Here is an 18,196-nt window from a genome sequence, read left to right as displayed (position 1 = left end):
TGTTACCCAGGCCCAGAATGGACTTCCAGAAGCGGCATCCACACAGAGAACCGGTTGTTCACATATTTGAATCCCACCACTGCTTATAACCAGTCCTCATACTTACAACCATCGGAACATTCTCGCTGTCATATCAAAATTGGGCACTTGGCAACTTGGCACCTGGCATGTATTTATGCTGAGGTCATGTGACCACCATTTGCGACCTTTCTAGTTGGCGTCTGATAAGCAAAGTCAATGGAGGGAGCTGTATTCAGTTAACAACCAAATGATTCACTTAAGAACTGCAGTGATTCACTCAACAACTGTGGCAAAAAGATTGTTAAACTGAACGTGACTTACCTTGCTGGTCCCAATTGTGATCGTTAAGTCAAGGACCTCCAATACATTTTTAAATACTCCATAATAAACTGTTAGGATTTTCAAGTTGCCTTGGGACTTTTTGCTTGTTTTAAAATTAGTATTAAATACACTAAAAACATAATAAAAGTGTATAAATATCAAGTTAAAAAGACTCAAACTGAGTTAAAGTTTCTTTCAAACGCTCCTACAGAACCTTATGGAGTGACATGTACAATAAATGTAAGAACAAGGCAATATAGTTCTCAAAACTGGATAAACTGCATGTTATTAAAAACTGTATTCATAATGCCTTTCAGTGTAAAATATCAGAGGAGTCTCCTCTTTTCCTTTAGCAAATGGGCTTCGATGTACCTTCACTGACACACCCTTTGGTGGCGAAGGTTGCCATAACAACCCACCAAAGGTGAATAGCTGCTCGGCTGACAATTATGTTTTTAATTCACCAGGAGACTTGAACAGGTTGCACAGTCAACCCACAAGACGACTGCCGCCCCAGAAAAAAGCATCAGCTCAGAGAAGCTTCTTGTGGTGAGCGCGCTAGTACCAGAGCCGCCGCCGCCGCCTTCCTCAAGTGGACGCTCCGCTTCGGCTAGAGTCCAGTAAGGCCCGCAAGGAGGAGCTTTCTTTCCTGAGTACTTGCCACTACCGCCTCACTACCAAAAGGAGGCGCTGCCAGCGGAGGCCTGTTTGGGTTTCGTCCCGTCTTTTTTTCCTGCCTCTCTTTCTCATTTTCTCTCTCTCTCTCTGCGTCTTCCAGCCTTTAACCGGATTGGGTTCGGGCCTAGCAGGCTTCGGGAAGAGTGGGGACTGAGGCCTTCGGCCAAGTCGGTGGGCATGGAAATCGGCACCGAGATCAGCCGGAAGATTCGGGTGAGAGACGCGAACCTCGGTGGGGTGGCGTATGGTGAGGGCTGCAGGAGACACCCCCCCCCTCACCAGAAGAGAAAGGCGGGCGAGGAAAATTTGGAGCGAGATGAAGCGTTTACCCCTCCCCCTCCCCACATTCCTTTTTCGCGGGGACCCCGACTGGCTCCCCTTCGTTCTCCCCGCAACCAATGGCAGGGCCGAACGTTGCTTTGTCCAAAACGGTTGCCGCGCGTGGGCCTCTTTTCCGGGGTTGCTCCGAGGTTTAAGTGTCACCTTCCCTCCTCCTCCTCCTCGCTTCATCCCTAGAAACTAATGGGCGCCACAAGCTGCGTGTCGCTAAAGGACAGTCAAAATGCAATTTTGTATACAAAAATAAAAATCTAGGAGGAGGAAGCTGTAGTTATTCATGTTGATGCACGTTCATTAGATTTAATCCTATAATCTCCTTTTCCTTTGTGGCTAGTTAGTGTCTTTCTCAATAAACGTATCTAGTGGAGCCTTGGTGGAGCCTTGGTGGAGCAGGGGGCTAATGCCTCCTTAAGTAACACCAGCTGCCTGCAATTAGTGTAGGTTCGCATCCTACCAGGCTCAAGGTTGACTCAGCCTTCCATCCTTCCCAGGTAGGTAAAATGAGGACCCAGATTGTTGGGGGCAATTAAGCTGACTTTGTAATAATGCCGCTTGGGGTGTGTGTGAAAGCCCTAATAAGCAGGCATATACATAGAATGAAGGCTACTGCTAAGCTTGTAAGCCGCCCTGAGTCTTTGGAGAAGGACGGGATATAAATGGAATTAAAATAAATAAAAAATAAAAAAATATTCTCTCTCCCAGCCCAAATCCCCGGTTGCTTCTGTGCCTAACTTGGGGCCAATCACTCTTTCTTAGTTTAACACATCTCATGGAGTGGTGGTGAGGAGAAAACACTGTATCATTTCATTCTCCTGAATGAAAAGTGGTATATAATCTAATAAATCTAAGGAGACACCATTTTTGACTTGTCAGTTCACTCAAAGTGAAGCAACTAAAGTAAGTAATCATAAAGTCTTAAAATCTGTTGGCTCAAATGTTGTTATAATGGGCACAGTTTTGATCCAAACTGCATGTCCTCAAATTGGAAAAAAAAACCTGCAGAAGAGGTGCTCCAGGTAATGAAAAGTATGGAACAACTGCACTATAAAGAAAATATTTGAGATCATTTAAAGAAATATTTTTAAAGATAAGATATACTAGTCTTTTTTTCCAGCAAAGGCATAAAAAGATTTCTGAGCAATATCATCACATTTCTGGAATTGTACTGGTTACAAAACTTCAGGACAATTCCTCCTTTTTGTTGATATGCTTAATAATTTTGTGGTTGTATGGATACTGTCCAGTTTTATTTTTGTGTACTAAATTATATTTTATTGTTTTTTATAATATTTACTAAAAAGAGATACACAGAATTATTTATGGTGCAAGGAGAGTAATCAAGGACAGTTTTTCTCATAGTAGCCTATAGTATTATTCACAGCCTTAAATAATAAACAATTCTTTAGTAAATATTATGAAAAACAATGCATGAAAGTATTGCTTCACTTACCCTGTAATGGAAATACAAAGATAACCACCACAAGAAGCAGTGTTATCTATGAATTTGGAGAGTTTTGAAAGAGAATACTAAGGTCAAATTCATGGAGGGGAGATAAAGATAATCAGTGCCCATTAGTCATGACTGTGGTTATGTACTTTTAATATCAGAAGCAATACACCTAACTATCATTGGCTGGGGAGCACAAACAGGTGGGTGTTGTCTTGCTTGCTGGCTTTTTCAAGGCATATGATTGGCGATTTATTGTAAGAATAGAATGTTTGACTTGTGGTCTGATTCAGGACAGTTCTTAAATTCATTAAATCTTGTGTTGCTCAATGATTTTGACTTCAGCTTAGGAAAGTGTTCCTTGCCATCAGCAGTCTTAATTAAGAATCTTCCATTTCTTCCTAAATAATTTGGAGCTTTCTTCATATATGATTCCACTGAACTCTGGTGTGAAAATGAAGGCCATCTCACAAATTCTTTCAAATATATAGGCACATGGGATTAGGGTGCGTGTATTTGTTCTTTCCACTGCACAAGCTTTGCCTTTTTACTTTTAAACTTCCATGGATTGTGCAAGGAAGTCCGAAGAGGAGTTGTACTCATATTTACTTGAATGTGAATCTGGTTCTTCATTCTGTATACTGAGATGGCTGTGTGTTCAAGCACATGAAAGTGCAGATCTTCAGCTCTTGTGCTTGACAGGAAGTTAGAAAATGAAAAAGCAGGGAGAATGTAGGGTCTTGGTGCACTGCACAATCAACTGTGCTTACATGCTAGTGATTCTTGGTGCTTGGAAAAGTTTGTGAAGAGGCTTAAATGTTTATAGGACTATAGCAGTTCCAGATAAATGAGCAAATTATAAGTTATTAAATTATTTTGATTTTTTAATTATGGATTGAAATAGTCATTATTCATAAAAATTTGAATGGATAACCAGTGTCTATAAAAGTAAATGTATAAAATCTGCTTTTTATTTAAAAATGTTTTGTAAATTGGAAATCCCCACATATTCAGCACTGATTTGGAAAATACTTCTGTTGATACAAATGTAGCTATGTAGAAAAATAGTGAAGGGATACATTTCTAGTCAAAATAAAGCTTTTGATTTTGTCACAGGCCAGAATTTCTGTTATAATGCTGTTGTGACAAGAAAAGCTCTATTTCATTTTCTCAAATTACCTAGCATAATTTTCTCTTCTATGCAATTCCTAGAGGTACAGAAATCATCTCAGCATGGTTACTATAGTAACGTGGAGAGCAGAGATCTTTGGTTTTGATTAGCTTTATTGTTAAAGAACAAAGTAGTCCATTTAGTGAAACTAGGTTTACTTGGTAAGAAATGGCAAAGTTTTTCAATTTTTATTTCACGGTGAAATAAATGTGCCTTAACATCTTTTTCCTTTTGTTCAATTGAATTCCTACAAAGTTATTTTTTTCTCTTACTATTTTTCTCTAGGTAGTATGCAAGAATGGGTATTTAATTCTGTCTCATTTGCTCAGCAAATTTGTTGAGTATGAACAATCAAAAACTTATCTAACAAAAACTTTTCATGAACAGATAATTTAGGATATTTGGCTCAATCAAGAAAGTGATTAGTTAACTCTTTACTTGGTTCTGCAGAAGTAACAATAGCCCACCATTTCATCATGGTCCACAACCCCAAAAATGTGTACTTCAGTTCAGTCATACAGATCCTTCTAGTCAGCTTATAAAACATTATGAAAGCTGTTTGCTTGAAATTAACTTCATATCAAATAGCTAACTAAGTATTAGGATTGTGCAGTGCTTTGGACTTGATCTTCAAAAAGTGCTTCAGAGAATGTAGAAGCACAGCTGCAGCACCATTCTTTAGTACTGGGGTCTTCAAACTTGGCCCTTTTATGACTTGTGGACTTCAACTCCCAGATTGGAGTGATTGGAAATGACTAGCACACATGTGCGGGGGAATCTTTACCTTAACCTTATTGTTAATATAGTGAATAGCATACAAGTCAGAACACAGGTAGTCCTTGACTTACTTCTACAATTGAGCCCAAAATTTCTGTAGCTAAACAAGATAATTGTTAAGTGATTGGCACCCAATTTTATGACCTTTATTGGCACAGTTGTTAAACGAATCATGTGGTTGTTAAGTGGGCCTGGCTTCCTTCATTGATTTGCTTCTTGGAAGCCAGTTGGGAAGATTGCAAATGGTGATCACACCATCCTGGGACAGCACAACTGCCATAAATACATGCCAGTTGCCAAGTACCTGAAATTTGATCATGTGACCATGGGGATGCTACAATGGTCATGTGTGAAAACCACTTGTCACTTTTCTCAGTGCTCTTGTAACTTTAAAGAGTCACAAAATGAATGATTGGAAGTCAAGTACTGTACTGTATTGTATTGTAGTATCTGAAAAAGTAACCTTGGGTAATTTCTCAAGCATTTAATTTAAGTAGGTGTGTAGAATATCCTGTTTTAGGGGTGGAAATTTTTGTCAGGAAAAATATGTAACAGTGAGATTCCTTGCATGATTTATTTATTCAATTTCATAGCCACCCATCTCAATCCAATTGACACTGATTACTTGAAAGAAAGGCTACATGCAGTCAGTTGAGATTTACTTTTATGTAAGGTTTGCAAGGAGCACAACCCACTTCTCATTTTTTAAATCATATACCGTAATCCTATGCTGGAGTTGTGTTTTCGGAACAGTTTAAAATATATAATTAAATGGATGTTTTATTTTTCCTTGGAATATGACCTAAATATGTGGATTATATAATAATAATAATAATAATAATAATAATAATAATAATAATAATAATAATAATAATAATAATAATAAATAATATAATAATAATAATAATAATTTTATTTATATACTGCCCTTCTCCCGAAGGACTCAGGGCGGTGAACAGGGCAGAGATATAAAAAATAGATTATATGCTTTTAGTATTGCAGATTTATGTCTACATAAAGCAAATTTGCAGTTATCTTCTACATGACCAAAGATCCTAGGCAAGACCTACAGAATGGGTAATAATAAGCATTTGCGTGCACATTTACTTGCTGGTTAATCCTATTGGACGAAGACTGCTGTGTAAATATTCAGAATTTCTAGAAGGGCATATAATATTGCCCTTATTAACCTTGATTTTAGTAGTTGCTTTTGGCTCTGTATTAGAAGACGAGGAAATAACTATAGGTTAGCACCCTTTCTATTTACCATCATGACCCCAGCTGGGGCTTCAGTGATGGATGGTGTAAAGAAAGTAAATGAAAAGCAAACATACGTGCAGTTGTCATTAAGATGCTCTATCTTAGTTTAAACTATGGTCTGAGTTTGAAAACATAATGCTAAATCTAATTATGCTGTGTCTCAGTACAATAATAAGCAATTTCCCCTGCTTATTCCCCTGGGTTGAAAGTCATAACTCAATTTTCTAACCTGCTGACAGGCCACAAAAGGCTTTCTGAAGATGTGATGATATCACTTGAAGGAGTAGAACTGGAAAGTTATGCTTTTTTATGTGTGTGGTCAATTTTAGATTTAGGGATGGGTCTGAGAATCGTCTGCCTTGTAAAAAGCCTTGCATTTCCATTACTATTTTCCCCCCACAGAAATTCAGCATGTGAACTCAACATATTTTAAGGGTTGCAAATGCAATTCTAGGGAGGGGTAGTTGGGGATGCCTGCATTCTATGACCCACTGTGGGTAAGTTGTACACAGTTTCTGTGTATGTTGCATATAGAGTTGTTAGGCACCAAGTTAAGGCAGAAATATATTTAACCAAACTGAACAATCCTACACTGCAGAATCTGTGAGAGATATTGAGCAATTCAAGGATGAGATCTACACTTATTATTTATTTATTTATTTATTTATTTATTTATTTATTTATTTATTTATTCGGTTTATATACTGCCCTACTCCCAAAGGACTCAGGGCGGTTTACAAGGCAAAATTTAAAAACAATACAATATAAAATTAAAATTAAATTAAGTCTAGCCGCAAAAATTAAAATCACAATTTAAAAACATTAAACCCCTCAGCCCAGACCAGATAGCTCAAAGAGGCAGTTAGTCATCTGAGTTTTATTTAGGATATTATTTATTATTTATTTATTTATGTTCCTTGTTGATAATTATATATAATCACTGATCAAGGAGGGTCTCACTCAGCCGGTGGAGTTTTTCAAAACTCAGACGTTTTGCAGTCTCTCTTGGTATTGGTCTGTTTACTCTGGGACTTGTCCATTAGCTGCTTATAACATAAGACATAAGCTTTATCTCACTTGCAAAACCTTTAGCTTGTAGATAACAATTGATTGTGTTATCTCTTTTGGTAGCTGAGAATCAATTCTGTTTTTAATTTTTCCTTCTTACCCCATTTCTATGTATTTCTTATAGTTCATGTTTTAAAGCCTAATTATGTAATTTGACTATTTTATAATTGATTTTTCCTAACTTTAAGGATACTCAGATGAAATATACTATATCTCCAAAGTATTATATCTGGTTATCATATGCAGTATAGCAGTCTATGAACCTACGACTCCGTTAAAGCTGTTTATCATTTAACTTTCTCTGCTTTTATAATTTATTATAGTTTAGATCATTATTTTCAGGGCATGTACAGTCCTATCACTTGCACTAATATACTTCATTAAGTTTTTAAAAATGTTTATTCGTGTGTAATTCCTTGAAAAAAATATTTAACATTTCATTTTTGAGATGTTTGAAACAACTTCAGAATATTTATGATTTGTAAGTAAGCATTCTTTGTTTCCCCCCCTTTTTGTCCTGTTCATATAGAGTGCTATAAAGGGAAAGTTACAGGAACTAGGAGCTTATGTTGGTAAGTTTGATAGAAATTTTACCTGTAAAAATAGAAAATATACAAAATATTGTATTGATATGTAGGCTGTTTAATTATTTGCTCAATTTGTATCATTTTCCTCTTCCATAAATCTGGCTTCTAGGACAGCTAGCAAATAATTATAAAAATAGAAAATAAAATCATATAAACTACGTTAACAGAATGCTAGACATTGAGATGCTAGCGTTAGCAGTTTTAAAAAGTGTAGGAAAATAAAAAATGAAAAGCATTTCATAGTTGGAAAAACTATCATTAAAAAGGAGTGACACTTGAGAAAGGCTTCAGATAATGATCTTGTTTGAGAGACAGATTGATGTGGAAAAAAATGGTCCAACTGTTATTTGAAGAGCAATTTTTTAAATAATAATTTTGTTGAAGTTTACAATACAATGGTAAAATACTAATAAAAACTAATAACAATATAAGAAATGAGAAAAGTACAGATAGGAAAAAGAAAATAAAAAGATATGTAAAAACTGACTCCCCTCTCCCTCCAGATAAGTTTAAACAGTTCTTAATAGCTCCTCTACTATTTCAATAAAAAATATAATCTCTTCCATCTCTTCCATCTTACCAATAATCAAATTATAAAAAAACCTCATTGCTCAGTCCTAATCAGCCACAGTCTATTAAGAGCTACCAAAATTAATGACACATATGTTTTGATCTTGATCAAATAAATCCATTTTGTTATTTGTACTTATCACTTTCTCTAAGAAATTAAGCAAAAAAATTACCTTCCCCTTTATAAACAGAAAGGGACGCGGTGGCTCAGTGGGTTAGGACGCTGAGCTTGTCGATCGGAAGGTCGGCAGTTTGGCGGGTCGAATCCTGAGTGCCGCGTAACAGAGTGAGCGCCTGTTACTCGTCCCAGCTTCTGCCAACCTAGCAGTTCGAAAGCACGTAAAAATGCAAGTAGAAAAATAGGGACCACTACGGTGGGAAGGTAACAGCATTCCGTGCGCCTTTGGCATCTAGTCATGCCGGCCACATGACCACGGAGACGTCCTCGGACAAGCGCTGGCTCTTCGGCTTTGAAACGGAGATGAACACCGACCCCTAGAGTTGGAATTCACTAGCACACATGTGCGGGGGAACCTTTACCTTTACCTTTACCTTATAAACAGATCTTTAATGTCTCGTCATTTAGTCCTAATAAAAAAGCAATTCCATTAATAGCTAGCAGGAACCACAGCATATTCATTTTAACTTTGGTCAGACAAATTCATTTTATATTCCCACAGTTTACGTTTATAAAGCTTGCTCTTTAATCCCATCAAATGTTTCACCTTAATTTCTTATCATTTTCTTTTTGGCTGCTTTCAGGAACAACTTCAGTAGTTTAACGCATCTATTTTGTAAATCCAAAATAAGAAACTTTTCAAATGATTCTTCCGATTTATTATTTATATGTCTCCTTTAGTTATTAAGACATCAGCTGTTCTCAAATCCTTTTCCATATCACTCTTGTAGTCTAGCATTTTCAAATCCACATTCAAATCTATATTGGTCTCTGTTTTATTCAGTAAAATTTGTTCTTGTATATTCTCTCGCATGCAATTCAGTTCAATTTTATTGCAGAATAAACCAATACAGATGCTAAACAAAATAAAGTTTAAGACAGAATTAAAATTCATTTGTAAAACAACCTAATTAACTTCTATAAGTGAGATTTAGGATACAGCCTAAATTAAATTATAATGTAAACATGAAAATTATATTAAATATGACAGCATCTAAAATTACATCAAAGTAATATCTAAAGCTGCTAGTATAAACCAAGTAATAATATATAAAATGTAAATGAATTATATTTACAAAGAATGCATTGTGAGAGATCAGTATCTCATGGATTTTCCATACTGCTGCACAATACTTAGCTGCCTCCTATATCTATTTTCATAGTATCAGACAAAGTTGTAGGTATTTCTACATTGTTCCCAAGCAGCCTTAATTTCTGTAGTCAAATAATATCGTTCCCTTGTATTAATGGCTCTCCTTCATTGTAATCTTTAATTCTTTTTGGATCCCTCTAATCAACTTTCAAGTTCCCCTCTTATTGTATGTCTATTTTCCAATCAGCAAAACTTTCCCACTGGATGATTTCTTACAACTTATTTTACAATTTCACATATTCTTTTTTAAAATTTTAAATATCCCATAAAAAATATTCCTAGAAGTCCATATAGCCCCTTTCCAAAAATCAACATTCTAGTCCTCCTCTTGCTGTTTTCCAAAAGCTAAGGTTTTTGTTTTTAAACCTTAAACTTAACATAAAACATTTTTATCCAGTAAAATTCCAGGTAGAAGGAAATTCTCCCGGTGTAATGAAACTTGCCCTTCAGAAGGTTCTTACAAGCAGAAAATTGTTAATAAGCAACCTTTTAAAGTAGTAATGAGAGGAAGCTGGCGAATCCACTGTCCATTTGAAAGTGACAAACTGCGGCTTAGGCAGGGTGATTTTATCCAGACTCTCCGAGCTATAAAAACTGGAGACAGCCTGTGGGTAATCCTGGCCCTTTTGATCAGGACAGACTTCCAAGAAACTGATCCATTCATCAGCTCCTTGGCCATCAGCTCCGCTGTTACAGAGTCGTCTTCAATTCACCATTGTTTCCTGAAAGTTGAAGACCAAGTTTTTCTTCCTGATCTCTGTGCATCACATTCATAGACTAAGAATGAAGGCAGGAAAATAGTTTGATTAACCTATTGGGAGACTAAGCGTTGTAAAGTAGATAAACCTTGGTCCCTTGGTGGAGCAGTGGGCTAATGCCTCCTTAAGTAACACCAGCTGCCTGCAATTAGTGCAGGTTCATATCCCACCAGGCTCAAGGTTGACTCAGCCTTCCATCCTTCCGAGGTAGGTAAAATGAGGACCCAGATTGTTGGGGGCAATTAAGCTGACTTTGTAATAATGCCGCTTGGGGTGTGTGTGAAAGCCCTAATAAGCAGGCATATACATAGAATGAAGGCTACTGCTAAGCTTGTAAGCCGCCCTGAGTCTTCGGAGAAGGGCGGGATATAAATGGAATTAAAATAAATAAATAAATAAATAAACCTATAGTTGCTGCTTTAACATTTAATTTTTAGATTTATTCTTTATTCTTTAAATCAGATGAGGAACTGCCGGATTACATTATGGTCATGGTGGCCAATAAGAAGAGCCAGGAGCAGATGACAGAGGATCTTTCCCTTTTTCTAGGAAACAACACTGTGAGATTTACTGTATGGTATGTATCTTCCATCTGTTCCAATATATGTCTTTATTATAAGGCACGCACATAATACAGCACTACAGCATTGTAAAAATAATCCTTAAAAATGAAAAGCCTTCTGGAGAAGGGAGGGGGACATTTTTCCTATTTTTTTTCCTCTGTAGGTCATTTTTTCCTATTGTTCTGCTGTAAATTTTGGAAACGTTGATTATAAAATGTTTTCTTCTAGAAAGAGAAAATCTTTAGGTTAAGAATTCTTACATTGAAATATTTTATTCTTCTCAGATTATCTTTGAAAAATGTACACCAATTTTTTTTTCTGAATGGGGATGTTATAATTTGCATGCTCAAGAAAAAAATGATACTTGCAAAAACAAGATAAACATCTCCCCCAGGGGCCACACAATTTTCAGTAGAGAAGATACAGGTTTATACTTTTTTAATATTTATAAATATTAAATAATAAATAATATTTATTCCTGTGCAGTTATAAATATTTTCTATTTCCCACACCAGTCTGAAAAGGTTGCAGTGCAGTGGACAGCAATCTACTTATTTTCATGGGTTAGAAAAATAAATGTTATCAAGGTAGGCAGAGGAAGTATAATGATTTTGGAGTTTAAAAATCAAAGCTTAAACAGACTTTCTTCCTGTAAATCTGTTTTAAGATGCACAGAACAACACAAGATTATTGAAAGGAAGTATTAGATACTAATTTAAACTTAAATTATCTTTAGAAAGCCCTTTTACACTGCCTTTCAAAACCTTAATTAAAACAAGAAGTGTGCATGTTTTGAGCAGCTGGGAACCATATTTCATCTTTGTGTGATATACTTGGATCCATATTCCAGAAAGTAGACAGGATTAGGATTAAAAAAAAAGTAAGGTCTGAATAAATTTAGTTTTGATTTCATATCAATTTATAATACCTTCCTATGTAATTACAAATAATATGATGACCCATTTTCCCACTTTATGATAAAAAAATACAGTTTGGTGACAGCTCGTCTGGGCTGCATTCAGGGCCTTCAGCAACTACATGTAACTCTGGGGTCTTGAATTGATTTGTTGTAATTTAAAATTTACTAAAATATTTTCTTATTTTTCAGGCTTCATGGTGTCTTAGATAAACTTCGGTCTGTAACTACAGGTAAGTAAGAGCTACATGACATCTTTGAGATAACTCTTGAGAAAAGAATCTGTGTGTACATACTTTCATATAATTTTTTTGGCATTCCTTAAAAATATTCATTTATTTAGACAAGGTTATAATGGTCTAGACAAGAAGAACAATAAAAAGTGTTATATAAAGTTGAAAAATTGTTTCTTGTACAGTATGAATAAAAGGAGGTTTATTTTTACTGAATCCATAGTGGAAGGCAATTTGCAATTCTGTATAAATACCACCCTTACTTTTGAGATGAAACAAATTTTATTTCTTTTCCCAGAGCCCACAAACCTAAAATCTTCTGACTCTAACATTTTTGAGAGCAGTCTCCCTTCTGGCAAAAGTGCATCAGGTGGGGATGAGGAGAGGACTGGAGAAGAAATCCTACAGCCTCTTACAGTCTCGAGCTCTCGACCTGAAAGGATTGACTTCCGAGTTTCTACAAGTTCTCAGGAACAGAGAGCTGCTGCTCTTCGGTAAGATTCTCACTGAATTATTAGGAGCTAGTGATACATTGCTGAAGAACTGTATTGTACATCACACATTTGTGGTTGAGATCTCGGCTACATGATAAAATTACTGAATAGTCTTACGGATAGCTGCTGTTGCCTGATTCCCTCAAGTATAATGCCCCAGGATAACTAAAGCTTTGTGCTGGTGTTTTCTCTTCTCCTCTTGTGTATTTTTCTGTCTGTTCTTATTTAGTGATAAACATTATTTTTCATTGCGACCAATCCAGAAAACAAATGATTCATGCGTACAATCACTTGTATATGTTTCAGGACTGCAAACATATTTTTAAATTCAATTTACAATCTTGAAAGCAGACAGATGGCTTTCTTTGAAATTGGAAATAAAAGGGAATCAAAAGACCTGAGATGCAAGAGAAGGAACATGGGACATAATAGCATATGAATAATCCATAAATCATTGTTGGCTGTTTAGCTTAAAATGAGGTGCACATCTGCATTATGGGGATATTAGTCTATGGTAAAGTACTGATGGAAGGATAACTGAAATAATGTAAGGTGCTGCAATTCAATGTAAACTTGTCTTTAAGGCTGAATTTCTTAAAAGGAGCAGTTGCCACATTTGACAGTTTGAGAATTCAAAAGGCTTGAGTGACAATTTGGGCACTCAAAAAAAAAAAAAGCAAGGAGATTCATTCTGATTGATGAAATTGCCCTTGAGCATCATCTCTGCTTTTTTAGATAGTTCATTTTTATTCCCCAGCTTACCTGTATCTCTTTCTGGCTAAATGACCACATTTATGAACAAAACACTGCATTAAAGCCTCTCATGGCTTTTTTTAAAAGAAAGCCAATAAAATCCATTTACGTGTGTGTGTGTGTGTGTGTGTGTGTGTGTGTGTGTGTGTGTGTGAGAGAGAGAGAGAGAGAGAGAGAGAGAGAGAAATTGTATGTGTGTTGTATTTATGAATGTTTTCCCCTCCCCAAATAATTACCTGTATAGGAGTGTTAAATTCACTGAAAATAATGGAAGATACAAGGTAAATGGATAAAAATGCAGAAGGATAAATAAAAGCCTTTGAAAATAAGCTTGAAGATTACCTGTTATTTGGTAATGGATGTTATTGTAATGGGACGACATTTTTATTTAACACATTTCTTTTAATATTTTCTATTTCTTTCCTGTTCAGTTAACTCTATTCCTCAACTTTATCAAGTTTTGTTCTCCCCCTTCTCTTTCCAGTTCAGCTATTACGTATTAAATGATTTGTTTTATTGGGAATTAATATTAACTAGTTGTTAGTCATTTAATATGATTTTTTTTGCCTTTGGCCCCGTTCAGTTCTTTTTGAGTTTGTGCTTTCTCATAGGTATATATACACAAATGTACATTTTGGCATATACATATGTAAATACTTCACATAAACCTTCATTTGGGAATGGATTTCAGCTGAAAACTGTCATGTAACAAAGAAAAGAGCCTGATCATTACAATCCTGTAGTGACTGCCTCGGACAGTGACTGTTCACACTTACGACAATGATAAAAAATAGCTTTGTGACCTGCATACAGGATGGTTGCAGCATGGCTCTCAGTCATGTGTTTGCTATTACAGTCAGTATTCTATGTAAATTCATAAGCACAGTCGTGGTCACATGATTTTTATGCTTCACTTAATCAAGTTGTCAATTGTCGTCACTAAACAATGAGTACCAGTATTTATTTCTATGCAGTCTTCCTTTTGGGTCAAGTGAAATTACCTTAAATTCGGGATCATCTGTCTTTCACTTTACACTAAATGTAAAGCTAAGAAATCTAATGAACATTATATAGCTACTTAAAGCACAGAAGGTTATCTTAAAAGCCCTAAAAATCTGGTGGGATTTGATTGTTTTGACTGTGTGGGAATTTCTTTAAATTTCTTTTACCAGGTTATCAAAAATTCACTACAAAGATAATCCATATGTAGCAGTCTATTCTGCTAAAATTGTACCATATAGTAGAATTTCTAGATTATGCTGATGTGATTATAAAGAATTGGTATCGATTGCCTAAACTTTATGCTTAAGGCTATGCTTAATAGAAAATGTTGTAAGAAATTGAGAAAATCACTCAGTAATTTTTCATAATGAATTCTGTTACTGATTTATTATCCATATGTTCTAAGGCATATAAATTGATACAACATAAAATATCGATTTGCCAGATATCAGTTTTCCAGATACTGGAAAACTAATAGATGTGTTTTATTGGATCTGTCTGAAAGTTCAATCAAATGTTTTGAAAATCCTACAGTGAAGATTAAATATGCTTAACCCTGTTCAGCATTTATTAGGGATGCTATGAATGGTTCTCCTCGAAATTTATTTTCATGTTTACAAAAGTTGTTATGGATAGAAGATACAGTAGGACAGCTATCTTTCCTGTATTTCTCTTTAAAATTACATAAATATTCATATGTATGTATGTATACTCTCGAGTGTGAAATTTGTGTTTTGTTTGCCTAGTTTTTCTCCTCACCTACTTACCCCAGCTTATTTTCCTTTTTAACTCTGCTACTTGTTTAATTTTTGCTTTTACATTTTTTTTCAATTAAAAGAGATATAAAAAATATGTTTGGCCTGGCAAGTTCCAGGGAAGCACCAGAAAATATTATGTTAGTCATTGCATCTTTAGAATAAATTAAGCTCAGTAGAACCTGCCTCTGTAAATATCATAGTTGTGAGAGCAGTTGGAATTAATTGAAAAATGGAGAATCCCCCTAATGTCAAGTCAAATAAATGCCATTTGCAGATGAGATTGTTGCCCTTTTACTCCTTATCAATAGCTAAGATGAACAAATGATGTACAGAATTTGTAAATTATATTTGTGCATATTTTACTATTGGCTTTCTCATTATTCTTATTGCAAAGCTGTTTCTTAAAAGATGGGAGACAAAGTTAATCTCCCTCTTTCTCCACAGGCAAGCCAGTCATGATGGGTCACCATCCCTGTTAATGTCAACTGTAAAACCTTTACGGGAGCTATCCTCCTTGGAAGCTGTGATTGACATTAAGCCTGAGCCAGATGATCTCATTGATGAAGATCTGAATTTTATACAGGAGAATCGGTTACCTCGGAAGAAGCCTCTGGTTACAGTAACATATGGCTCTTCACGCCCAACGGCTGAAATCTACCGTCCACCCGCTAGTCGAAATACCGAAGGGAGTGTTCACTTGCAGAGGTTGCCGCAGTCAAGCAACCTGCAGACTGGCAAGCAGCTTAATATACAGGGTGATAGGTCACAGGAAACCATCCAGCTCTGTGATCCAGATGCACTTGACAGCTTGGCCGAGAGTTACCAGCCCTCTTCAAAAGGGAATGCTGATAAAATTAGCAGTGAGGTAAGTATGTGAGTCCAAGCTATGCCAGTATTTAACATGCACTCAACAAACAGAGATCTCCATGGATACCTGAGGTCTCCTGTTCTAAACATAGTGATGTTGGTCAAAAATATCTCATGACTGGCATGTAAACTTTGTGGCATTCAGGCTCTAGATGCTTTATGGATTAGAGGTGAAAAGTGTCTGTGGATACGTGTTTTGGGTCTAAAAGGGCAAATAGATGTCGTAATTTTATTCTTCTGGTCATTGGCTTGATTGGACCAATGCGTTTACAACTCCAGCATGACAAACTCCACTGATTGATTGACTAGGACTAAATCAAATAGTTTCATATATTCTGCCATTGGGAAATGCTTTCCATGAACTCTCCTATAAAATCTTGGAGTACAGATAGTCAAGAGTGGACAATTCTTAGTCAGTGTGAGATATATAATTAGAGTTTTAGACACTTTTTTGGACATCTGAATTTAGTTCGTTCTCTCTCTCTCTCTCTCTCTCTCTCTCTCTCTCTCTCTCTCTCTCTCACTATTTTTGTGCACTGCTGCATTCCACTACTCCTGTCAGTGGTTCAGTTGTCTACATAGCCAGGAAGCCTTATGAATCACACTTTCTCAGCCTACCTCACAGGGTTGTTGTGAGGACAAAATGGAATCATGCACATCATATTGATGCTTTAGATGGGAAGTATAATACATATAAAGATAGGCATAGCTGCCACTCCTACTTGAATGGAAATGTGCTACTGAACATAGCCAGCTAGGTATGTGAAAAATAGTCCAGAGAACTCAGGAAACCATTATTTCTTCAAGCCATGATCATCTGACAGTTCCAGAAGTATCCCAGCAATTTTCTAAAGAGTTCTGATCCTAAATCAGATAGTTTGGGAGGGACAAAAGAAAAGGGGATGCTAGCTTAATTTCAGATGACAAGGGTTCAAAACTTGAGGATGCCACCAAGAAAGCTTTTCTTTATAAGAAGATGTGTGGTAATAGTGGTAGGTAGATTTTCTCCTGATGGTTTTAATAATAACAAATGGCTAATAATAAATGGCTTTATCATAGCCTCAGAAACAGACTAAAAGTGAGCGAAACTGTAATTTAACTCCTATGACCAGTCCCAACATTCTGGGCTAGTTGAAGTGTCAAAACTATTACAGTAACACAAATTGGGATATAACTAAAGCATGCATCACCACCTCAAGAAAAGGTGTAGTTGGTATTCTAGTGTTGGCAGTCCACAAATTTCATTGCTTATTGATCTATTCCAGCTTAGGTTCAAGGCCTTAGCCTCTAAATAGCATGGTCCTGACTTCTCTTAGAGGCTATTCCTCTACGTTAAAACTGAATTTGTCGATATATTTATTTATATTGTATATATATTTGTTTATATGTGCAATTGCTATTTAATTTCTAAGGTGCAATTGTTAAACTGGAATTAATACGAGGAAGGTGCATCAGCTTTGATTTTGATTCATTTCATGGGTATTTTTAGTTAGGATCTCCTAGTTGATACTTGTGTTTGCTACTGTCTACTGTGTATTTTCTGGTTGCTAATTGTTGCCGTTTACAGTCTGTACTTTACCTTATTTTCCTGTCATATGTTTTCATCTTTGTACATCAGTTTGAAACACTGAGAAACAAATCTGATCATTAATAAACAATATTCATCTCTTGACCCCCTTGCCTCTCCCTTTCTAATGTTTCTTGCTCTATCAAATTTAGATTGTAAGCCTTTTGGGCCTTTTATAAAATTCATCCAGCACATAGTGTCATGTTCTCAAATGTTCCCATTTGGGTAGTCCATGGTGGGATTGTAAGTAAATAGTACAAGTCCCCTCCCCACAAAATTTAAGTGACTAAATCATGTGAGAGTGATTCTTTTTATTTTTCTCATTTAAAATCCTGTGAGGTTTTGCCAATCTTTTAAAGTACTTTTAAGTGTGTGGGGTCTTTCAGAGGTTGTATGAAGGAAGGTCGTGGCCTACAGTATCCCCAAACACTGCATTGCTAACACCTGTCTTATATGGAGATCTTCAAAACATTTGATGACACTGTAGTCTTCACATAAAGGAAAAAATTGGTACTACTGATTTATTTGGAAAGGAACTGCTTGTGAGTCTACTATGTGATCTGTCAGATTGTCAGGTTTCATCTGTTATAGATGGGGTAATATGTTTTTTAGGAATCAAATTTCATTGTTGGTGGAATGGAATTCTAGCACAAAATTCAGACAGCAGCACTTTGTTCATAAAATATATGATTCCTGTATTTTTTCAAAACAAATT

At 35.9% G+C, this 18,196-nt stretch overlaps 1 protein-coding gene across 3 annotated transcripts in view; it reads left to right on the top strand.

Annotated features, from left to right (window-relative positions):
• The first annotated feature begins 1,087 nt into the window (after positions 1-1,087).
• The window catches only part of ZC3H14 (zinc finger CCCH-type containing 14), a 40,145-nt gene continuing 23,036 nt past the window's right edge, over positions 1,088-18,196 (top strand). For all 3 annotated transcript variants that reach the window (XR_014025131.1, XM_081317774.1, XM_081317773.1), the window contains exons 1-6: positions 1,088-1,233; positions 7,612-7,654; positions 10,791-10,905; positions 12,000-12,040; positions 12,339-12,534; positions 15,492-15,912. Coding sequence is in view for 2 of the 3 variants with exons in the window: in XM_081317774.1 (XP_081173900.1) it covers positions 1,198-1,233; positions 7,612-7,654; positions 10,791-10,905; positions 12,000-12,040; positions 12,339-12,534; positions 15,492-15,912 (852 nt within the window). In the remaining variant the exon portion in view is untranslated. The remainder of the gene's footprint in view (positions 1,234-7,611; positions 7,655-10,790; positions 10,906-11,999; positions 12,041-12,338; positions 12,535-15,491; positions 15,913-18,196) is intronic.

Source organism: Vipera berus (assembly GCF_964194415.1).
Source record: "Vipera berus genome assembly, chromosome: 1".
Classification (NCBI taxonomy): domain Eukaryota; kingdom Metazoa; phylum Chordata; class Lepidosauria; order Squamata; family Viperidae; genus Vipera; species Vipera berus.
The sequence above is the reverse complement of the archived record's forward strand: the minus strand, read 5'-3'. Positions and strand labels throughout refer to the sequence as shown.